This window comes from Leguminivora glycinivorella, chromosome 16 (assembly GCF_023078275.1).
Source record: "Leguminivora glycinivorella isolate SPB_JAAS2020 chromosome 16, LegGlyc_1.1, whole genome shotgun sequence".
Classification (NCBI taxonomy): Eukaryota; Metazoa; Arthropoda; class Insecta; order Lepidoptera; family Tortricidae; genus Leguminivora; species Leguminivora glycinivorella.
In genome coordinates, this window is record NC_062986.1 from 20159381 (window position 1) to 20184656 (window position 25276).

The following is a 25276-nucleotide window of genomic DNA, read 5'->3' on the forward strand; positions in this document are numbered from 1 at the left end:
AGCTGAAATTTTGCACATATATGTAAATCACGTAACAATGCAATATTATGGTATCATGGAGCTGATCTGATGATGGAGCAGAAAGGTGGTCATAGAACTCTGTTTGAAACTTCGTATCCCCATCTAGTAATGGGTTTTTAGAAACGTCTCGGAGAGCAGTAGATGACTGTTGAAAGAAAGGTACAGTCCGCGATAAAAGCTTGTGTCAAAAATGAAATTTTTGCAAAAAAAACTTTTTTTTTTTAATTTTCCATATCTGTATCCCGTGGCATTTACTATTCTAAGACTGAAAGTAGATATCTCTATTTCGAATTCCTTTTCATGATCATCAATTCATTATCAAGTTTTTTTATACAATAAAAACCTTTTCAACTATCAAAACAAGCAACAACTTATAAAATCGAACTGGTTTTTCAATCGCTTGCGGATTATTTGTGTTTTGGGACTAGTGACTGTGACGTGTTTCAAAAACCTGTATGTTTTAATACAATTAGCGTCTTTTATAATAGACAAGAAAATATTTATACATTTTGTCGCAACCGTGTCTAGTCAGCGCTTTAAAGAATGTTGTTGTTGCATGTCCTAGGGCACCCCATAGGTGCAAAGAGGGCCTACACAAGACTTTTTTTTTGAACATTTTTACACAGATTGACTGAGTCCCACGGTAAGCTCAAGAAAGCTTGTGTTGCAGGAACTCAGACAACGATATTTATAATATACAAATACTTATATACATAGAAAACATCATGACTCAGGAGTTCATCACATAGATAAATGCCCTTACCGGGATTCGAACCCGGGACCGCGGCGCATGGTGGGCTGGATGGCTCCAAAAGAAGACATTCGCACTTTTTTCAGAAAATCATTTTTTGAAAAATGCTATAATTTTTTTCGAAATAAGCAGAAAAAAATAAAGTCTGTTTTTTTTGTATGGGACCCAAAAATAGGTATCATGTTTCTCAGAAACTTTTAGAGGTCCCGTCTTCTACCTTTTTCAAGACTTTGCTTTTCTACTTTTATAGAGTAGGAAACGATTAGCAGATTTTTTATACAGGTGCTGTTTTTTTTTTAGTCCAGTAAAAAGCCCACACATTTTCGATTTTTTTCGTTTATGTCTTTTTTGGGTTTTTACATTATATTTCGATAGTTAAAAGGAAAAATGATAGTAACACAAAATATATGTCACGTTTATTAAGTTATAAAAAAAATCCGAAGTATATTTTTACATTTTTCATACAAGTAAAAAGTAAATAATCTAATGGTTTAAAATAGACACATGTCACTTAAAATAAACAATAAACAATTAAAAAAATATGGTTATGGTATAATAATAACGATACGATACATAACATTTCTAAAAATGATTGAGTTGTTAATAAATAACTAACAAATTTGAACCAAAATCAATTATTTCCCAAAAAAAATGTCAAAAATCATCGCATCTGTAAATTTTTTTTATTATTATAGAATTAAACTATCGAAAAATATTGTGGAAAAAAAAGACCTAAACGAAAAAATCGAAAATGTGTGGACTTTTTACTGGACTAAAAAAAACAGCAGCTGTATAAAAAATCTGCTTATCGTTTCCTACTCTATAAAAGTAGAAGAACAGTCTTGAAAGATAGAAGACGGGACCGCTAATAGTTTCTGATAACAAGATACCTAATTTTGGGTCTCATACAAAAAAAACAGACTTTATTGTTTTCTGCTGTCAATTCGCCTTATTTCGAAAAAAATGTATTCTGCATTTATTGTTCCTTGTATAATTTTCTATCGGATAGCATTGTTCAAAACATGATTTTCTAAAAAAAGTGCGAATGTCCTCTTTTCGAGCCATCCAGCCCACCGTGCGGCGTAGCAGGCAGGGTCAACACGCGCTAGGCCAGACCGGTCGTCACAATGCTCTCACTTATTTCTATCATTGGCACTTTGGCTACCGCTTTGGCCCGTCGGAAAATGGCGATCTTTATGAAAGAAGCGCGTTCCTGTTCCTACGCACACTTCTTGACAGGCGGTAACTGTGTGGTAAACGAGAGCGGGCGGCACTTTCAGCGGGGAGCAGGGAGTGGCCATACTGTATGATAGTACTCTTTATTATACAGCTTTGCAGCTTTGACCTCGATTCAGCTTAGTACAAATTCCCGCAGCTAGTTCTCTAAACTCTGCCTCCAGGTGTGTACGGGGCGTTTGCGGGCTCGCTTCCCTCCTTGAGGCCGCCACTCAAACGCGATACTAGCGCTGTTGGTAGCTCCTCTTCGAAGGGTATGTCCGATCCATCTCCATTTCCCCAGCACCACTTCTTGGGCGATCGTAGGTTGCTATAATATTGCATGGAAGAGCAATGAGGAGGCACACTCAAAGGCTATGACAGATGGCGCCACCCTAGTAGTCAGTTAGGTATAGTGTCAGCTTAAAAATAAAATAGTGGGTATAAAAATTGGATATTTTATAGTGTCCCTCTTACCTCTAGGACTATGATAAAAGGTGCAGCTTTGTTTTTCAAAATTGACTTATCGTATAGGAATAAAGAAGGCCATTTTTTAATATTTATTTGATATTTATTTAATTTCGTTGGTACAAACTTATAATCTAGTTAACAACACCTAAACAAAAACTAAATTAAGTACATTTTAACCTAAACATATTTTATTCAGAGTATTTTCATTCTGAATATTATTTCAGTTGTAAAATTACTGAGCAATGAGCATACGCTTTTCCTTTGTCACGACACTCATGACATCTAGTGTCGAGTAGTGGTAACAAATCCGCTACTTTACGCAAATATTGTCCTTATTGCTGGTTATAAAAATTACATCCTGTATGAACTTAATAGCATGCTGAGGTTAGACTTTAGTAGTGACTTCTTCATTTGGTTCCTTCTTTTCTCGTCGGGGCGGCGTGAGGGCCGCTTTGGAAACCTGAGCGAGCGGAGATTCTACGGTGATCCAGAGTAGTGCGCCCAGTCCGTAGGAAAGGAAGATGGTCGATGCGAGTATTGTCATCTGTTTAAATAAGAAACAAATATTATTTTATATACGTTAAACTTTCGTGAGACCAAAGAGGATCGAGTTTCTACAGAGTTACTGCCAAAGAAAAATGTGTAGTCACAGTGCATAGACTGCCATCTCTCGACACAGGCTTCAAACTTTTGAACCTCTGTTTTGACAATTTGGCCCATATTCTTAGCTTGACAGGTGTTAAAATGTCAAATACCATTATTAGCGCCATCTAGCCGAGAGTCCCCCAAAGGTGTATCGCCATCTAGCCCACCGTACCTCTTTCTCTATGGTTCCGAAGTACGTTTTTTTTTCTTAGACTTTATCTGTCTATACGGAGTTACATATGTTTTTGGTGAATTTAATGAATCTACGGTTGTACTCACGTTATTATATCGCTATTGCTGCGACATGTTTCGGGCCAATTATTGTGTGCTCGGTCGGAGTTTAGCTGACGCGTGGGCTTTTATATGCCTGTAGAGGGGCCTCCAAAATTGGCCCGAAACAATGTCGTAGCAGTATTTTTTTTATACTACGTCGGTGGCAAACATGTGACACTGTTTGAGTTGCAGGCGTCCATAGGTTACGGTGACCGCTTTCCATCAGGCGGGCCGTATGCTTGTTTGCCACCGACGTAGTATAAAAAAACAAGCGTACGGCCCGCCTAATGGAAAGCGGTCACCGTAACCTATGGACGTTAGTATATTATTTTTTGTTATATGATTCAATAATTATATCAAATGATCGTTATAACGACTAAAAATATATCAAAAAAAGTTATATCGATCGATACGCACCCATGGACGCCTGCAACTCAAAGAGCGCGTTGCAACTCAAAGAGCGCATTAGAAACTTGTACATTCCCTTTTGCTGTGTTAAATACACAGTAAAAAGGAATGCACAAGTTCCAAGGAGGGTTCGGGTTGCCGACGACTCAAAGGATAACAGACGGAATAAGTCAGTTCCATAAGTCCTCCCGTCATCAGCACACCGCACCCTCGTTGAGCGGCAGTCAAGCAACAATACATACCACGTAGTAGTCAGTCATAAAAGTAGGTTCCCTAGTAGTCCCGATAAGTCCCCGCTGTATGGAGCCGTGAACTAAGAAAGCGCTGTACGTGCAACGAGCCATCCAGGAGAAGCCTCGCCACTCCACGATGCTGCGGTACGTGTCTGAAATACATACAATACTTTAGTCGAGGTCTCGAGGATCGAAAATGTACAACCGGGTTTTATTGAATTCCGTTAAATTAAAACCGAAGTAAATTACACATATGAAAGAAAAAGTGACCAAGGCCTCCAGTGCCTGAGGCTGGAATCGAACCAGCGTACCCTGCAATCGCGGCAGATGCCTATTTCCGCTAGGCCACCCAGCTGCTGAGGTCGAAATTATCTCTCATGTGAGTAATCTATACAAGGACTCGTAGCGCCCTCTGACCATCCCTAGGGTAGAACGGTATGGTTCTTGCCCCCCATGTGAACCAAACTCAGGTTGGTTTCAACACAGCTCGAGAGATGGCGCTGCTAAATCAATAGCATATAGTCTAAAGCTAATCTCTCTCACTAATATTTTTTTTTTTTATGGGATAGGAGGCAAACGAGCAGACAGGTCGCCTGATGGTAAGCGATCACCGCCGCCCATGGACACCCGAAACATCTATAAATTCATTTATTATGTATGATTTTTTTTTTGCGAATTTAACTAAAAGTGATACGAGTATATATGGTGGTTCCTGATAATGAACATAGCTACGTGTTGAATTTAACGAAAAACAAAAAAAAACACAAAAGATAATATGATCCATTAGCATTCGCTTCCGCGTATCGCTTAGGGTCATTGGCACCACCGAAAATGAAGGGGTAACCCGATGGTTAACCCACCATTTTATATGGAATATGACAAATGACAGCCCACTAACCTTGAGTTAAGTGGTTGGTGCAAGTGGGCCTTAATCATAGTTATGTAAATTAACTGCAAAATTAATTTTCCGAAATCTGCTGACTGCGTGCACTTCGTAATTATCATTACTCACATCGCTAATACTTGCCCTTACTTGAAAAAGGTATGTGCTGTACATTGTTGCCAATATTTTTTATTGATTAAATAAGAGCACATGACTTAACTATGTTAGATTACGCTCCTTAAAAAAACCGGCCAAGAGCGTGTCGGGCCACGCTCAGTGTAGGGTTCCGTAGTTTTTCGTATTTTTCTCAAAAACTACTGAAAGTCTAACTAACTAAACTAGTTTTCCTAGAAAGTCTTTATAAAGTTCTACTTTGGTGATTTTTTTCGTATTTTTTAAACATATGGTTCAAAAGTTAGAGGGGGGGGGACGCACTTTTTTTTCCATTAAGAGCGATTATTTCCGAAACTATTAATATTATCAAAAAACGATTTTAGTAAACCCTTATTCATTTTTAAATACCTATCCAACAATATATCACACGCTGGGGTTGGAATGAAAAAAAATATCAGCCCCCACTTTGCATGTAGGGGGGGTACCCTAATAAAACATTTTTTCCCATTTTTTATTTTTGCACTTTGTTGGCGTGATTGATATACATATTGGTACCAAATTTCAGCTTTCTAGTGCTTACGGTTACTGAGATTATCCGCGGACGGACGGACGGACGGACGGACGGACGGACGGACGGACAGACAGACATGGCGAAACTATAAGGGTTCCTAGTTGACTACGGAACCCTAAAAGGCCACTAGCTGGTAAGTTGGTAACACATTAGTATCAGAATTTGCAAATACTGCAGTCGTTTTGCCAAATCCTCTGATATAACATTTTTGAATTCGAGCCAAGTACCACCAGGATTTTTTTGATATTACATTTTCAACACCTTTTTGTGAAATCGAATTTTCGACACGTACTTATTTCGGAACGTATGTTAATGAAAAACAAACAAGGGCCACTTGAACCAACGAAAATGGAGGGGTAACTCGAGGGTTAACCCTCCATTTCATATGGAATTAGACAGATGACAGCCCACTAACCCTGAGTTCAGTGGTTGGTGCAAGTGGGGCTAAATGAATATGAATATAACTTACTTTCAACCCTAAAGATGCAGGCCATTATAATGACAATGACCACCGCTTGGAAGATGGGCTTGTTGAGGCATGCGTAAAGAACCCTGAGCAGGGTGGAGGGTTCAAAGCCGTCTATGTAGAAGATGCCGCCAATGAGGATCAGGCCTACTCCTGTGGGGAACATCAGCCACTGGATCCAGGGGAATTTCTGAAATACATTTAAATAATAAATAAAGCGAATATTAGAATAATTTTTTTTGCAAAAAAAAAACATTTTTGGCACAAGCTTTTATCGCCGACTGTACCTTTTCTTTCAACAGTCATCTACTGCTCTCCGAGACGTTTCTAAAACCCCCTTACTCGATGGGGATACGACGTTTCATAACAGAGTTCCTATGACCGACCGACCTTTGTGCTCCATCATCAGATCAGCTCCATGATACCATAATATTGCATTGTCACGTGATTTACATATGTGTGCAAAATTTCAGCTCAATCGGAAACCGGGAAGTGGGTCAAATTTAACTTCTACGTTTTGACGCACACCAACATAACAAGGCAAGTTAGATAGATAGATAGATAAGTCATTTATTTGGCAGACTGCAAACACACAAAATACAATACACAATTTAAAACACACAAATTAGGCGCAACATAAAAAAGAGACAGAACAGTAAAATACAATTGAGACAGTAAAAAAAAAAACAACAATAACAAAAAAGAGAAAAGAAAAAGAAAATACAAACTGTGTGCGTTGCAGCAGGACAAAAGGGTCGGGGCTCAGTGATACGCTTCGCTCTTTCGACCGAAGCACTGATTTTCTGCCGGAACCCAGGTCACAATCACAATAGATAAATAATTACTTATATAATAACGATTTCTATAACATTAAAATGAAAACAAGTGTAAAGTGTATAGTGTGAATGTTATCTTATGTGCATATCGTGTGATGTTTTCTGGATAGTGTTAATGTTAAAATCGCAAGTATGTAAGCCTAGTTTGACTACTGTTCCCAACAGATTATATTCTGAAATCTGCAACCAAGTACCCGAATGGAATCCCATTTGTTTGCTTCTTGAGGAGAATATTTTTAAATCGAATCTTAAATGATTTGAAGTTAAATAAAAGCTTGTAAAAAAAGTAAGAGCAAATCGGCTGGCGTGGTACAGAAATGTGATACAGAGGGATGATAGTCATGTGACAAGAAGAATCAATGTGGAAAGAATAAACGGGAGAGGAAAACCGAAGAAAAGACGGATGAACTGTGAAGATGATCGGCATTTGCCGCGGCTCATGGGAGCCTGGGGTCCGTTGTGACAACTAATCCCAAGATTTGGCGTAGGCACTAGTTTTACGAAAGCGACTGCCATCTGACCTTCCAACCCAAAGGGTAACTAGGCCTTATTGGAATTAGTCCGGTTTCCTCACGATGTTTTCCTTCACCGAAAAGCGACTGGCACATATCAAATGACATGCAAAATGCACATACGTTCCGAAAAACTTATTGGTACGTGCCGGGTTCGAACCCGCGACCTCCGGATTGAAAGTCACACGCTTAAGAGACCACCAGCGCTTCGAACTGTGAAGATGATAATTATGAAACGAAAACAAGTGCCGCTTTCCGTCAGGCGAACCGTACGCTTGTTTGCCACCGACGTAGTATAAAAAAAAAAGTGAATGATGAGACGGCGGACGATAGAGGTATTATAGAAGAGTTATCTCGGCAACTGATTGTAGTTAAATAAGATGGTGTGCCTGAATATTCAGCAGGAATAAATAAATATTATTAGCACGGACAGAGTCCCACGGTAAGCTCAAGAAGGCTTGTGTTGTGAGTACGCAGACAACGATATACTTACATACATAGAAAACAACCATGACTCAGAAACAAATATCTGTGCTCATCACACAGATAAATGCCCTTACCGGGATTCGAACCCGCAAAGCAAAAGGCCGAAGCAGGAAAGGAGCGCTAACCTGTAGTCGTGCAGAGATGATCTGGTCGTTCTTCAGCCAATAGTAAGCGAGCAATCCTCCAGCGATGCCCAAAGTGTAGGTGGAGAGGTTCGTGTGTCCACGGACGAATACCAGGCGGAAAGTGTCGTCAAAGCGGTAAATACTGCGTAGGGTTCTGATAAAAGATAATATAATATAATTAACAGCATGTTTGTTTGTTTGTTTATTTTCTTTCTGACTCTTGGAGACCATATACATCTCCAAGAAAAAATAAGTAGATTAAGTATTTTTTTTTCTTTAGTTGAGACATCAAATCAAGAGTTGTAAAACTCTAAAGTTATTTTAGTTATCTTTTATTTGTATCAGTTCGTATTTTTTTTTCATCATGTATAATTTTTCTTTTTCTTAGATGTACTTTGACACTTAGAGACTCTATACATCTCTAACATCTCTTAGTAATCATAGTCGCTTTGTGATTTGTATAATTTATTGAAATTAATTTCCATAGAGTACCTAGTCTGTTAATGCACCCACCTCTCTGCCACTCTTAATTCTATCTGCCTTCTGGCATTACTCAAACTCTGAAAGACCATGTCACCGAGGTCCTGGAACTCCAAACTACAGATGCATTCTCTCACCACTTTTAACACCTGGCAGTAATGAAATCTCAGTCAGTCTTGACGCTGTCTATCGATCGTTAAGAGGATCTTGAGCAATAACCTGGTCTCTCTTAATGACGTCTACTGGAGTATAGATTCCACTTACTCTGGACTCTGAAGAACTACAGCATCAAGATCCTGGAAGTAGGTATGCGCTGCAGGGATGATGATGGAAATGATCAGCATGACGCTGAGCGCCAGCAGCTGAGGACGACATTTAGGGAGAGAGTCCTAGGAACAAGGATAGGTGCACTCCCTAGTGTCCATATCCACTTAGAACACAGCAGGACTGATTCAGTCGGTCTTACTGCCTAGTCTGCCAACTAGACTAAAATGTCTACTTACTCTGGACTCTGGTGGAGGACTACAGTGTCAAGATCCTGGAAGTAGGTGTAGAAGATGGAGATGACGAGCATGACGCTGAGCGCACGCAGCTGAGAACGCCATTTTAGGAATAGAATCCTCGGAAAAAGTATAGGTGCACTCTCTTCCCTTCTACTTCTCAATTAAACCATCTAGCAGTAATGACCGTATCGCTCCTTATGATATCTGCTTGGTAAAACAGTTTTCAATCCACTTACTCTGGACTCTGGAGAACTACAGCGTCAAGATCCTGGAAGTAGGTATGCGCTGCAGGAATGATGATCGAGATAACAAGCATGACGCCGAGTGCTAGCAGCTGGGGACGCCATTTTCGGAAAAGGATGCATAGAAGCAGCCCTACTCCGAATAGTTGCGTGTCTGCTGCTAGGTACCTGAGAGAGATATTATGATTAATTTCTTCTAAGACTTTGTGTATAAACAGGTATTTCTTTGTGTATTTCGATTACGATTCGATTATTTGGCCCCCAGTCGAGATTTGCTCCACTGTACCTTAGACAAAATATAAATATATGGTCATGAGTGCTAGGTACTACCATGCTACGTTGATTTACTATTTTTTTATAAATGGGCTTACTCTTGTGCGCAGACTAGCCAATCTCAATCAATTAACCCAATTATCAATAAATTAACCCCGATCGCGAAAATTCATGTTTAATCTTCCATAGAAAATATCAAGGTCTGGATACCAAAATACACAATATCTTCTCCGGCTTTTCCCATAGTAAAAGTGCCATGTGTACATCGTTAATTCAATTTGAAGGCGACTTACCAACTCTGCGGGAAGCAATGCGAGTCGTCATAGATATAGTTGTTGATGTACAGCAGGTGCGCCCACCAGTACTGGTTGCAGGCGGGGGCTTCGCTGGTCACCAGAAGGTCCCAGAGCGGCCCGTCGCCCAGGTGACGCATCAAGGTCATGGTCGTGAAGATTATCAGGCCGTATGTTGGGGTCAACCTGAAAAGTTGAAAACGATTGCATGATGATTGAAAGTTGGGGACAACTTGAAAAGAATTACGTGATTACCTTTTTGATTTTTGTCGATGACGAAAAACCGTGTCATGAATAGTGATGCATGTAACTGCGTCTTAATTTATCAAGAGCTCGATAAAAACCAAAAAAGTTATCACGTTCTATATCCCGGTCAGTATAAGTTGAAAAATTAATTGGTTAAAATGTGCAAAAATTACTTTACCTTAGCCACTGCATCAGCATGCCTTTAGGCCAGTCTCCAGATGGTAACTCGAAGATCCTTAGCATGCAGCTCAAAGTTCAATGCTCGTAAGACCTGGGACATAGTCAACTCCTACCTCAGCCATCGCATCAGCATGCGTTTAGGCCAGTCCCACAAGGGAAGTCGATGTTTCCCAGTATGCAGTTCGAAGTTGAACGCTTGTCAGTCAAGGTCTAAAATACTAGTCCACTCCTACATCTATGCCCTTACCTCAGCCATCGCATCAGCATGCCCTTAGGCCAGTCCCACAGGGTAACTCGATGCTTCTCAGCGTGCAACTCGAAATTAAACGCCAGCAGAAACCCGGACATGACGAAGAACGTATACGTCACCAGGGTCCCGTTGAAGAGAATGAATTTAGCGGGATCTTCGTATGACTGGAATCAATAGTAATAATAAATTAATTAAAACTTCATCGTCGACGGATACGCCTGGGAGGATATCATCATCATCATCATCATCATCATCATCATCATTACTAGATAATTGTAAAATCTTACCGTTTCGATGTAGTAGGGGTTCTTGATGTACGAAAAGACCATTATGAGAGCCGTGTGTGAGAAGAAGACGCATATCATTGTCATGGTCCTGTAACATAAGTAATTTGCGATTAATGTTAAACCGGGGAAATGTCCAGAAAAGGGCGTATTAACAGATCGACCATCAAAAAGCGTTATTAATCTGTAAAATGTTCTCGCTCACTTCGCTCGCGAACATTTTCATTCCATTATGTGGACCTGTACAAATTATTCCTATATCAGATCGATCAAAAAGCGTTACTATTCTGTAAAATTTTCGGGCTCGCTTCGCTCGCGAACCACTTCATCCTCTTGTGTGGCCCTGAACAACTTCCTATATCAAATCGATCAAAAAGCATTATTAATCTGTAAAATCTTCGCGCTCGCTTCGCTCGCGAACATTTTCATTCTCTTGTGTAGCCCCTGGCGTATTATGATTCCAATTTTATCATTTATCCACGTGGATAAAGCATCCGTCACGCTTTGGCAAGTATGTCAGTGTGAGAGTGACAGTTGTCTTATCCACGTGGACAAGTGATAAAATTGGAATGGAAGCATGATACGCCGGAACATCTTCCTATATCAAATGTATCAAAAAGCGTTACTAATCTATAAAATTTTCGTTCTCTCTTACATATATTATGCAGAGGCATTACCTTAGTCCGTTAAACACAGTGAGTCTGTTCAGCCTAGGGTCTGGTCCCACGCCACTTGGCGCCACCAGTTTACGCCAGTTCTTGCGCATGGAAAAGGCCATGAGATACGGGTTCTCTGCAAAATGTTCAAATTCATAGTTGTTTCAGTAACAATCTTTTTGAGGTTGTTTGAGAACAAAACCACAAGAAACTACTCAATAAAACATCACACTAAATTACAGATGTGTCAATTTATTAAAAACAATATGAATTTTATGGTTTAAAATTATTATTCAAAGACTCCTCAAAACCCTCCCTTTAAATCGACACGAGTTACGAATTTCCTCTTCGCACGTATATCTTACTTTCCTTACATTCTCAAGGCTAATTTTTATACATGTGTCAGAAAATACTGTTAGGAATTGATAATCATTTCATAACCATTTGCGCCGGCCGTAGATGGAGAAATTAGGGTAAATTAGAGAGACGTTAAAGCGTTTGGTAAAAGTCACGGACGGCGGAAATGGTCTGGAAATTATGATTATCAAATCCTTACAGTCTTATATTACATAAGTATATAAAAATCAGCCCTGAGAATTTAAGTTAGTGTTTAAAAAAAAACTTTATAGCAAAAAATAGCGAACTAGGTAATATACAGAAATTAAACGTCGATACGAATTCTACATTATCCCAAAGTTTCATCCTTGAGAATTTGAGAAAGGTCTGGTGGCTCTGGGCTCTTAGTCCAATATTTAACATTCCTCTTTTTCTACTCGTCGACTTTAATCTGTTAATTAGGACACCACAGACTAAACTATAAGTGCTGACTTTTCAGTGTTGGATAGTCTTTGACACTTAGTCAACTATAATATTTCATTACAGTTCATTTTAGTTAACTGTAATGAAATATTATAGTTAGTTACTGAAAAAAGAGAACCTCATACAAGTTCTATACTAATTTGCGATACCTGGCATATTTTTCTGCATCTGAAAAACATTTTATTTTTCTAACGCGTTATCGACCAATCAGATACGGTTATTACAAACAATTGGTTGCCAGGAAATTCGATGTCGATACAACGGTGAACGACGCTATTAACATTAATTTTACCTTGAATGATGATATTGTTCGTCCATTGATGATGAAGATGATGACTCGTAGAAAAAGTATTGTATACATACAATAGTTTTTTTTTATTTTTTTATTATAAATGGGCTTACTCTTGACCACAGACTAGCCAAAGGCAAAGACGTGGCCTACGATGGAGTGAGCTCGCCCAGAAGATGCCTGTTCACTCTTGATTTGAAGGTTGCCGGGTTATATGAGCTCGGAAATATAGCCGCCGGCAAGGAATTCCACTCCTTGGCAGTGCGCATAAGAAAAGAAGAAGCAAAGCGCTTCGTGCGGATTCGTGGAATATCCACCAAGTAAGGATGGAGACCTGCCGTGCGTCTAAGAGTCCGATGGTAGAATGGGGACGGTGGAATAAGCTCGTGTAGCTCTTGAGCACACTCCCCGAAGTGCAACCTGTAAAACACCGACAGACTAGCGACTTTCCGCCGATGGGCCAAAGACTGTAGCTTGGCCGTTAGCTTCTTGTCGCCAATCATCCTCCTGGCTCTGCGCTCCACTGAGTCCAAAGCAGCGAGTGATATAATTAAGCTTTTCACTCTCGTGCCGTACTATTAGGCCACTCAGCAAGCTTCGTGGCCTAAACATGGTACTCGACTGAAAAGCTCTGTATTATATCACGATTGTATAAAATACCAATCCACCCCTGTATCATAATGTAAACAGGGGTTAACATACTTGCGTTTTCCCCTTTAAGTAGATCATAGGCGGTGCCAACAGCGTTGATAGCGATGAGCGACAAATACACGAGACCCATGATGTAGTCCCCAGCGCCGAGAGTTCTCTTCTGCCCGTGCCTCTTGCAATAATTTACTTCTTTTAACCTGGAAACAAATAGGAATAGGTTTTAAGTCAAGCTTAAATGGGACTGGGCGGGGCACGTCTTGTGGGCCAATGAAGCGACACGTTGGGATCCACAAATTGTAAGGCGTCGCGGTAGACCTCGCCAGAGATGGCGTGACGAGCTTGACGCCAGCCGCGGTGAGCGGTAGCCATACGTGCGAATGAAAAATCCCATCGCTGTGTCTCGCTCCTATGTATGGCCGTAGCTCACCGCAGTCGCGCTTAGACCAATGTCGTGGCTGAGCCGTGCCACTGACACCTTTGACAAAGACTGGTGGGAGACTTCAGGGAATAGAGATACGTGAAGGAATTTGAGGGAGGCCTTTGCCCAACAGTGGGACAATATGTGCTCTTAATAAATAAAATATTTAGGTCAAGGAAAATAATTTGGATAAGGGAACGGCCTTGAGTAAACTGAATGCCTTCGTAAATTTTTCGTAGTATATCGCTCTTTATTTCAGTATATTTATATGATAGTTAGTATCAGGTGGTATCAGGGAGCAAATTTATGGTACCTAAACTATGAAATCAATTTTTAAAAGGGCAACATTTAAAGATATCGATTTGGAGTAGTAGTAAAATGTACTCGTTTGTGAGAACATTTTCAAAGATTAGATTACAATCATTCTAACGAAATCCAGGTACTATCTTAATAAAACGAGAAAAACTTTTAGAAATGAAATATAATGAACATTTTTAATATTACCTTAATTTTAAACATTTCAATGGAATTAGTACCTACACTTAAGAGTAACGTTCAATAACATATATACTCCAATAAAAATACTAGGGGACCGATTGTAATTAAACAATCTGTAACAGCTATCAATTAGTTTTGACATGACCTAAAATTTTTAAGTTATTAGCGAACTTCATTATTTATGCGATCAGCGTAAAATATGGCTACGACGAATTGATAAATTCAACATTCAAAAATATATTTAGCTAATTTCATCATCCTCCTTATATTATCCCTGCATCTGCCACGGCTCATGGGAGCCTGGGGTCCGCATTGACAACTAATCCCATGATTTGGCGTAGACACTAGTTTTACGAAAGCGATTTGTATTTATAAAATGTTAGAATGGCGTTTTCTTTCAACCCTTAACTGCTGCTAAGAGTGGCACTGAAACTTGAGTAGTTTCATGTGCTCTGCCTACCCCTGTATACAGGCGTATGTATGTATGAATGTTTTTAGCAAATTTTACCATAATCGCGAAGTTTTTAAACTAGCCTCTGACTATCAAGGACGGCGTTGTCCCAGTGGTCACAGAGAAGACCTCTGACTATCTATCCTATCAAGGACGGCGTTGTCCCAGTGGTCACAGAGAAGACCTCTGACTATCTATCCTATCAAGGACGGCGTTGTCCCAGTGGTCACAGAGAAGACCTCTGACTATCTATCCTATCAAGGACGGCGTTGTCCCAGTGGTCACAGAGAAGACCTCTGACTATCTATCCTATCAAGGACGGCGTTGTCCCAGTGGTCACAGAGAAGACCTCTGACTATCTATCCTATCAAGGACGGCGTTGTCCCAGTGGTCACAGAGAAGACCTCTGACTATCTATCCTATCAAGGACGGCGTTGTCCCCGTGGTCACAGAGAAGACCTCTGACTATCTATCCTATCAAGGACGGCGTTGTCCCAGTGGTCACAGAGAAGACCTCTGACTATCTATCCTATCAAGGACGGCGTTGTCCCCGTGGTCACAAGACACGAAACGTTAGAGGTTTTTAGGTATTTTAAGTACCTATGTGAAAGAATCTTCAAAATTTTAGCAAATCTGTATCTTTTTAGGTCAACAAAACCGTAACAAGTTTGTTGAATCAGAATTGGTATATAGATTCTACACGTGTAAAAAAATACATGCTATACAGATTCGACCATGACTTTTGCCACGTGTTGTCGTAAATATGTATGTAAACCAGTTTCTATCAAATATTTCACTTAAGAATCAATGTTTTTCGTAATAAATGAGATAAAATATTTGTCTCCAAATCGTGGTGGCTTTGTTATAATTATTATAAGTATGTATTTGTCTACATAAGTGTTAATATCATAAAGAACTAGGTGATATAGGAATGACTAGCTTTTGTACGCGGCTTTGCTCGCATTAACACACAAACTTCCACCCCCCATTTTAGGGAAGTGGGGAGTTAGAAAGACAAAAGTGGCCTATGTCACTCTACTATCTCAATCTCTATGTCCTTCAACTATCTCCACTTAAAAATCACGTCAATTCGTCTCTCCGTAGGAGCTAAAATAATTTTATTGTTTAAAATAAATACCTGGCATTGAGTTTGTATTCCTTCCACAAAGAGTTGTCGATGCATTCCTCAAGGATCAACTCCAGGTCCGTTTCATTTTCTAAACTCCTGTTCTTTATGAATTCCTTGCAGGTCCTTTGGACGCACACCGCTCTGTGCACCACTGAGTGGTTGAAATGCTTTCTCTTGTATTCTGAATATTCCTGGAAGAAAATCAATTAATATATTTAGTAATTCAGTTTTTTTAATATACATAATAACCTTTTTCTTTTACTCAAGCTATATTTCGTCACTACTTTTAAAAAATCTCGTATCTCACGCTGTTCCTCAAAGTTAAAACGCAGTAAGTATATTATTATATGCATTCCATACATACTTACTACAATTTTCTTTTCATTGACAGACGAAGATACAAGTTTTTTTTAAAGTAGTGACGATTTAACTCATTGGTTCTAGCGCGGCTACTGTCCTGCTAGTAAAAAATATATAAATGTCAAACTTCAAAGTATCATCAGTGTCATCTCAAAGTCTGTTTAAGCAACCGCGAAATAATGAAGAACTTAATAACAACGAAAACCAGAAATATAGTGCAGCAGGTCAGCACGTGATTGGCGCGAGAGTATTTCCCCGTGAAATAGATCACACGTCTTCTTCTAATTGTATTAATGACGTAAGGACGGGTAGTCTATCTCGCGGCGACATACTCTCCAGCCAATCATGTGCTAACCCTGCTGCTGCAGAAAAACTACCAACGCAGAGACCTCTGCCAGCAAGCTCAACTCGCAGAACCCGGTAAGCCATCGTAGACCTTTGATTTAGTAGAGCCTCTCTTCATACCTACTTATTATTCTATTTTTTTTTATGAAATAAGCAGCAAAGGAGCAAACGAGCCGCTTGATGGTAAGCAGTCATCGCCACCCATGGACATAAGCAACATCAGGGGAGCCACTTATGCGTTGTCGACCTTTGAGAACCCTAAATACTTGCTTCTGAACCTCATGTCATAGCGCATTACATTACTATATCATTGTATTACTATATCGGCCTCTCAATAAATCGCAAAAAATGATATGATCCTTTTGCTTTAACTCGGCATTGGCCACGGCTCATGGGAGACTGAGGTTGACTTTGACAACCAATCCCAAAAACATGCAGTATATAGTTTTTAAGAAAGTGACTGCGATCTGGTCTACCTAGCCTTCAGCGACGCGACCAACAGTGTCAGTCGGTCGCGTCGCTGAAGGCTAATCTAAAAAAGCTTTGGCTCTCTGATGAAGACTAAGGTATTGGATGTATGCGGTTTTGTAGTTGTCGTTTTTATTATGTAAATATATATTTAATTTATATATTATATATGTATATATTGGGTTGGTAAGAAAGTAATGAGCGAATCATAACCAATATTGTAATTTTTATTTAATTTATTATTTTAATAATTTATCAAAAATATAACGGCCTTCGTTATCTACTACTTGTCTCCATCGTTCTAGTAAAGAATGAATAGCATCGGCGAAGAAGTTCTTAGGTTTAGATTAAAAAAACTCAGCTATGTACTGTCGTAGATGGGCTTGATCATCGAACTTTTTTTCATTCAAGGCATTGCTTAGCGATCTGAACAATGCGTAGTCCGTAGGTGCCAAGTCTGGAGAGTACGGTGGATGAGGTATCACTTTCCAACCTAGCTCCAATAGCTTTAGCCGAGTCACTTTTGCAATGTGTGGGCGAGCATTGTCGTGTAAGAAAAAAACTTTAGCATGCTGTGGACGATTCTGACAGATTTTTTGGTTTAAATTTTCATGTTGATTACAGTATACTGATGCGGTAACAGTCATTCCACTTGGTAGGAGTTCCCAGTGAATAATACCATGAATATCCCACCAAACGGACAGCATAACTTTTTTCGGGTGAGGCTCTGTTTTAGGTGCCTCTATTCCTTTTTCGTTTGGAGCTAGCCCCTGACGTTTGCGTGTGTGATTTATATATAAGACCCATTTTTCATCTCCAGTGATAAGATGGTCCAACCAGTTGAATGTGCGGCGAAAAGACAGAAGTTGTATGCAGATATCGGCACGGCGGTTTAGTTGATCTCTATCAAGTTCGTGCGGTATCCAAACACTGTATTTGTAGTTTTTTCCCAACTCGTGTAAATGTGTTTCTATGGTGACACGAGAGCAGCCTAACTCGGTAGCAAGAGTACGAATCGTTAGCCTCGGATCTCCTTCAATTAAGGTTTTTAATTTGGCTACATCAATCTTCACCGGTCGACCAGACTTAGGTTGATCTGATAATGAAAAGTCGCCACTACGAAACCGCTGGAACCATCGTTTCGCCGTGGCCTCAGACACAACTTCAGGAGCAACACGCTGACATATTATATTACGCACTGCTTCGGCGGCTGAATGGCCAGACTGAAATTCATATAGTAAGCAATGCCTTACATGCACTTTTAATTCGTCCATTTTCTTCCTTATATTAGCTCGGCGACAGCTAATGAATGACTGACGAGAAACTGTGCGGCTCGCCCTTTATATACTTTCGACCATAGAAGATTCTAGAACTCTCTCAAAAATTTTATGTGGAATTCAATCGATCGCTCATTACTTTCTTACCAACCCAATATTTATATTATTTGCTATTTGTATGGTTATATATTATGTATTTATTCGTATATATTGCATGTTAGTGTAAGTTATAATTAATTTATTACTACCTAGAATCCATTTTCTGCGCCGTTTGTACTGTATGCCTACCATCTCCAATTCTCCCTCAATTACTCAAAGGTTAACTGGAAGAGATCCCTTAAAGGGATAAGTTCGCCTTTGTGTAATAAGCTCTTTTTCCTGTGTGTTGTATTATTTTCTGGTACAATAAAGTGTTTTACTACTACTACTACTACCAACCTAAGAGTAACTAGGCCTTATTGGGATTAGTCCGGTTTCTTTACGGTGTTTTCCTCCACCGAAAAGCTACTGGAAAATATCAAAGACATTTCGCACATAAGTTCCAAAAAACTCATTGATTGGACTGGTAGAAATATAGTCCAGTAAACTGGAAATCAATGGGGCCCTCTAGTATTTTAAAAATATATTATGAAGTAATATTGTTGCCTCGTGTTTAGTAAATTATATAGTATTTGTAACAGGTTTCATTAGCATAAAAACAGATAAACACAGCGTGCAAAAAGGTAGGTAACAAACCAATTAAATTCACTCCCTTTGCTGCTTCCGTCTTGAAGTATTGTTGCTGACTACATTACTGCATAAAACGTCAAAAATACAGTAACTCTCATTGAGTTTGTCATCAGCTGCAGTAGTTGAGCATAATCTGAATCTGAAATCTGCTACTTTTGTGAGTATTTGTAGGTACCTATGTACCACCACAAAAACTTGCCGAATAGAACTGCGATGAACAAGAAAAGTGCCACAAGTTCTTAAGAACAATATTATATGACGCATCCCCAAATTTCTATTGACAAACGCACACGCACACTCAGATAGAGGATGTAGGTACATCATGTACATATCATTTCACGCGGTATGGCTCTGTCGCGCCAATATGGAGAAGTGATAGAAGGTAGATATTATAGTAAAAGCGTTTGAGCATTTATTTGGCTATACGCCCTGTGTTCCATTCGTGCGAACCACGCAAAAACGACGGGGTGTTATAAGTTTGACGTGTCTGTCTGTGTGTGTGTGTCTGTGGCATCGTAGCTCCCGAACGCATGAACCGATTTAGATTTAGATTTTTTTTCTGAAAGCTGAGTTAGTCGGGAGTGTTCTTAGCCATGTTTCATGAAAATCGGTCTACTATGTCGCGGTCGGGTTTTTTTTTTAATTTTGTGGTTAGGTTGTTGTATTGTAATACAATGGCCCCATGTAAATGGGTTCATCATCATCATCATATCAACCCTTTATCCCCCACTGCTGAGCATAGGCCTCTCTTCTAGTACGCCACTTGTCCCGGTCCTGAGCTAGTCTCATCCAGTTGTGACCCGCAATTTTCCGGATGTCGTCCACCTAACGAGCTAACGGATGCCAAGCGCTTCTTACATCTGTGAGCGGCCACCGTTCTGTTAACATTTTAGTCCATCTGCCATCACTCTGCCTAGCAACATGTCCCGCCCAACTCCATTTTAGTTTGGCAATGACGAAACCCACGTCTAGCACCTTGGTGCGACGACGGATCTCGGCATTCCTCACTCGATCTTGAATCTTGATACCGAGCATGGCGCGCTCCATGGCTCTATGCAACTCGGATCTTGTGTAAATGGGCTGTATAGTTTCTAGTGTCATGCATGTAGTGTTTATCACAGTAGTATTATCCTAGGTCAGCAGCCAAAGTGCGCCCCCTCATTACGGTCGCATTTAGCGTTTAATAACGGCAATTACTTGCTCGATCGTGAACTTGATAGCACACTATATGTTTATTCATTTGTTCTTGGAATAAAATAATTGTGTTGTAATTATTCACGGAAGTCGACGAAGTGTTTTGGTAAAAAAAATAGAATAGGCTACTAAATAGACTCATATCAAAATTGACACAATAAATGATTTTTTTCTGTAGAATTTGACTTAAGAAACAAATACTTATAGGTTTGAGGTATTAAAAGTGCATGATGACCACGTATTTTTACTAAAAATGCTTATGATTTTTTTTGGACACTGAAAACGCTGTCAGCGATGTAGTGACGTCACAGGTTTCATAGGATTGCAAACCTAACTCTATGTCGAATCATGCCTTATATTTAAATGTCAGAAAAATGTTGTTTTCCTGCAGAATGACAACAAGCACAAATAGATTTATAGACTAACATTATTAAATAAAACTATACTTTAAAATTTTTTTTGCTGTTGTCATGTCATCATCATCATCATCCTGTCCCGACCGGTTTCGGCCTCAGCGACTGGGTATTGGCTTATTATTGAGAGCGACGGTCGTGAGCTCTCAGGTGGCTGACGTAGCCTATTTTTGCAGTGAATGTACGACCACACTCACTGCATGTCAGCACCCCTCCGATGAAACTATAGTTGATGGCTGCAGGTGGTCGGACCTTTATCTCGTCGCGCTTGGCGTCAAGTTCCACTCGTCTCTGTTCTTCGAAGGCTTGCACTTTTGTTCTCACTGTATGCCTCCACTTCAGCCTCCACTTCGAAAAAAAAATATTGCCATATTTTATTTTGTCATGTCAAAATAAAATATGGCAATATTTTTTTTTCGGTTCATTGATCAGTAATTAATAATATAAGAGAGACTTTAAAAAGGGTCAAGTAGCCTATACTGTTTAAGAAATCAGCAAGATATCTTCAAAAGACGCATATATTTTATCCTATCAGGCCCCGTAGCCGAATGGCATTTCTCCGACGCCAAACGAAAAGCGATACGCCGCTGGCTCTGTCGCGCCAATACGCAAGCGCGATAGAGATAGATATCTACTAGCGCTTCGTTTCGTGAGCGTTTCGTGAGCGATTGTGCCATTCGGCTAGCCACCCAGGCGATTTAGCACAACTTTCGATGTCGTGCGCGAGTCCATACATCAATCGCGACTTCAAGTATGGGTGCAAAATCATGAGGTGAAACCTAGTTACTCGGCAAAAGTAGTTGTCAACTTTACGTGACAACTCATCATCATCCTTGCGTTATCCCGGCATTTGCCACGGCTCATGGGAGCCTGGGGTCCGCTTTGACAACTAATCCCAAGTTTTGGGGCGGGCACTAGTTTTTACGAAAGCGACTGCCATCTGATCTGACCTTCCAACCCGAAGGGTAAACTAGACCTTATTGGAATTGGTCCGGTTTCCTCACGATGTTTTCCTTCACCGAAAAGCGACTGGCAAATATCAATTTATATTTCGCACATAAATTCCGTAAAACTCATTGGTGCGAGCCGGGGTTCGAACCCGCGACCTCCGGAACGAAAGTCGCACGTACTTACCGCTAGGCTACCAGCGCTTCCGTGAAAACGCTTCAACTTTACGTTGTTGTTGTTGTTGTATGTCCTAAGGCACCCCATAGGTGCATAGGGCCTCCACAAGATCCTTCCACGCCTTTCTATCTTGAGCCACCACCTTGGCCTCGTTCCAGCTCAGTCCATATTCCCTCAGCTCGTTCTCAACGCTCCGTCTCCAGGTGTGTACGGGGCGTTTGCGGGCCCTCTTTCCTCCTTGAGGCCGCCACTCAAACGCGATACTGGCGCTGTTGGTAGCTCCTCTTCGAAGGGTATGACCGATCCATCTCCATTTCCGCAGAGCCACTTCCTGGGCAATCGGAGGTTGTCGGCACATACTCCACAACTTTACGTGACAACTATAAATTAAGAATAGAAAAGGTAGAAACCTCACCAGTATAGTCTGCATCAGCTCAGATTCCCCCTTGGAGTATAGAACTGCGTCGGCCAGGCAATAAGTCCCCCCTGGCTCTATCACACATTTGTCGAAGTCATCCATTTGGAACAGGTCCGGCATTTTGCTGAACTCCGTGTCTGAAAGAAATATAAAAAAAACAATAGATAATGAAAAAAACTCGCTACGCTACTCGCATTGTCGGTAGCACGTGCGGTTAAGCAACAACTTTTCCCCCTTGTAAAACAAATAACTATTGCTTTCCAGTAAAATAACCTAACCACAAAATTAAAATTCTGAAAAAACCCCCGACCGATTTTCATGAAACATGGCTAAGAACACTCCCGACTAACGCCGTGGCTTGCGTGGGCGACGGTCGCGCGATGGTAGCGCGACGGCGATGGGACGCATACGAAATCAAACCTTATCGATATGGAAGTATGAGACGCGACGGCGTAACTCAGCTTTCAGACAAAAAAAAACGTAATCTAAATCGGTTCATCCGTTCGGGAGCTACGATGCCACAGACAGATACACACACAGACAGACAAACAGACAGACAGACAGACAGACAGACGGACGGACGGACGGACGGACGGACGGGGGTTAAAAAAATCAAATCGATAGCATAAGTAGTTTTCGAGTTATTCAGTAATGTGACAGACGGACAGAGTCGCCCATAAGGTTTCCTTTTGTACCTTTTTGTTACGGAACCCTAAAAACACATGTCTAAAGAAAGCCTCAGTTAAGAACATCAAAGTTTCCAGAAATTTCTTTCATTATTGATAATGGTTTGGTGACATGTAATTAAAAAAATGTATTCAATTTCAATAAAATATATGTATATCATTAAATATATTAAAAGCTTTGTTTACAGTCTATAAATGTCTTTAAATCTGTCTGGTAGAGATCGCTCTTTAGCGATAAGACCGCCTGTTGTCTGCCTCTATTTATAATCATTTGTTTTGTCTCCACTGTATCTTTTGCTGAGGTGTGCCAATAAAGAGTATTCTATCTATCTATCTATCTATCTATCTAATACACAAAATTAACTTAAGAAACTGATTTTAGTTATTGGCAAATCTGTATTTTTGATATGACCGCAAAGATGTAGTTTTAGATTTAATACACACGTTTTTATGATAGATTAAAAAAAATGCATTGATGACCCAAACGCTTCGCACCCTTGTTGAGCTCTGTCAACCTTACAATCAGCAAATGCAAATGTTGCTCAGCTAAGGGACGAAAAAAAAACATATTGAGGTTTTAAAGAAAATTATACACAACAAATAGGACGCTGTGACAAATGATTCGTATAAATATAACCTAACCACAAAATTAAAATTTTGAAAAAACCCCCGACCGCGTCATAGTGGACCGATTTTCATGAAACATGGCTAAGAACACTCCCGACTAACTAAGCTTTCAAACAAAAAAAACTAAATCGAAATGAAATGAAATGAAATATTTATGAAATGAAATGAAATGAAATATTTATTTTCCAAGTAGGCATATTACAATGCGCTTATGAACGTCAAATAAAACTACGCCGGCTCTAACCCTACGCCTCAGCCTCGAGAAGATTTCAGTCCCCCCTCAGTTGGAGGAGGGTATCCACTATGGGACCGGCAAGAAACTCGGCGGGCCACTTCTTTTCAAAACATTACATCTTATATTTAACATGCATTAAAAAAAAAACAAGATACAATTTAATAAGCAAAAGTATTCATAAAAAAAAATATTAACACAAGAAATTATACAAAGTACAAAGCTATTATGATTATTAATAAGAGATGTTAGAGATGTATAGAGTCTCTAAGTGTCAAAGTACATCTAAAAAAATTATACATGAAGAAAAAAACCGAATAACTAAAATAACTTTAGAGTTGTACAAGACTCTTGTTGTCTTAAGCAAAGGAAAAAAAAAATATGTATACTTAATCTACTTTTTTCCTTGGAGATGTATATGGTCTCCAAGAGTCAGAAAGAAAAATAAACAAACAAGGACCGAACAGAGTGCCTCAACGTAATCTCATTCAAAATTAATGTTACATAGAATAGCATAGCCCCTATTAGCTGAAACAGACCGGTCTTCACAAACAGCACCCGTTCACGAATATGGCGCGCATCTCAGCCATCGCCTCCCTCAACCTTCATTCGGGAAGGTGGCGACCCGATCAACGACGTCACCGTAAGCAAAGACTTTTTAGCGAGCATGACATGTTCAAGCTGTCCGGGCTGTATTAAATATTCCAATAATAAGTGAATACGGTATACCTAGATGTAAGACACAACATTCCGTGCTTGTATGTTACATAGTTTAAATTGACTTAATTGAAAACAAGATCTTGGGAGATGTAAAAGGTCCGAAATCGGTTCATCCGTTCGGGAGCTACGATGCCACAGACAGACACACACACAGACAGACAGACAAACAGACAGACAGACAGACAGACAGACAGACAGACAGACACGTCAAACTTATAACACCCCTTCGTTTTTGCGTCGGGGGTTAAAAAGAAAATGCCGCACTCACTGTGAAATGAAATGAAATGATTTGTTATCAGACCACAGGTAAAAATCTAGGATGAGCAGGGAAGATAACGGAGACTACAATAAAATTAAAATCGCAAAAATAACATTAAAATCGCTAAATTATTTTAAGCGTTACCTACTAGAGATTAGAGGAGCCCAAATGCTCGAAATATTTATGTCCAATTTACGAGGATCTTCACCAAGGAGCAACAACTTGCCTTTTAAATTAAATTAAATGACTTTATTTCGACCAACTGGGATCATACAATTTAGGTACACACATAAAATATCACAAATAATCACAATAAAATACTTTACTGGCCAAACTGAATCCGAAAAAAATACTCCTTCACTCATATTATTTTTGAACACAAAAAGAAGGATTTTTTTGAAAAATTATTAATATAGTACTGTAACTTACAGTTCAATTTATATATAATAGCCGAGCCCTGATGCACAAAAAACAATAGAAAAAATAACTTCATTTTTCACTAAATTATTCACCATTCACTAAAACAAACCACGCGACAGGCTGTCAGACACGCTCTATGATATTTAGCTGCAAAAAAAATCTTAGGGGTTTAGAGATCTCGTAACATAGACTGCCTCCGGTAGATTTCGCACTGTACAGTTCCCTAGCCGGCCAAAGCAGAAATGTGGAAGCAAAATTGCATTGAAATTAGAAATAGCAAACATAATATCATAAAGTGGTGTGTGGCTTATAATTATATACAGTATGTAAA

The 25276-nt window shown here is 39.7% G+C and overlaps 1 protein-coding gene across 1 annotated transcript; it reads right to left on the reverse strand.

Moving 5' to 3' along the window:
- Positions 1-2542: 2542 nt before the first annotated feature.
- On the reverse strand, positions 2543-25071 carry LOC125234609 (nose resistant to fluoxetine protein 6-like). The gene is made up of 13 exons (XM_048140931.1): positions 24955-25071; positions 21999-22138; positions 15682-15863; positions 13228-13373; positions 11439-11553; positions 10765-10852; positions 10475-10641; positions 9802-9987; positions 9230-9403; positions 8011-8164; positions 6055-6241; positions 4027-4169; positions 2543-3002 (listed from the first exon to the last, which is right to left on the reverse strand). The coding sequence occupies exons 1-13, from the start codon at positions 25016-25018 to the stop codon at positions 2844-2846; spliced, it is 1905 nt and encodes a 634-aa protein (XP_047996888.1). The 5' UTR covers positions 25019-25071; the 3' UTR covers positions 2543-2843.
- Between the last annotated feature and the right edge of the window lie 205 nt (positions 25072-25276).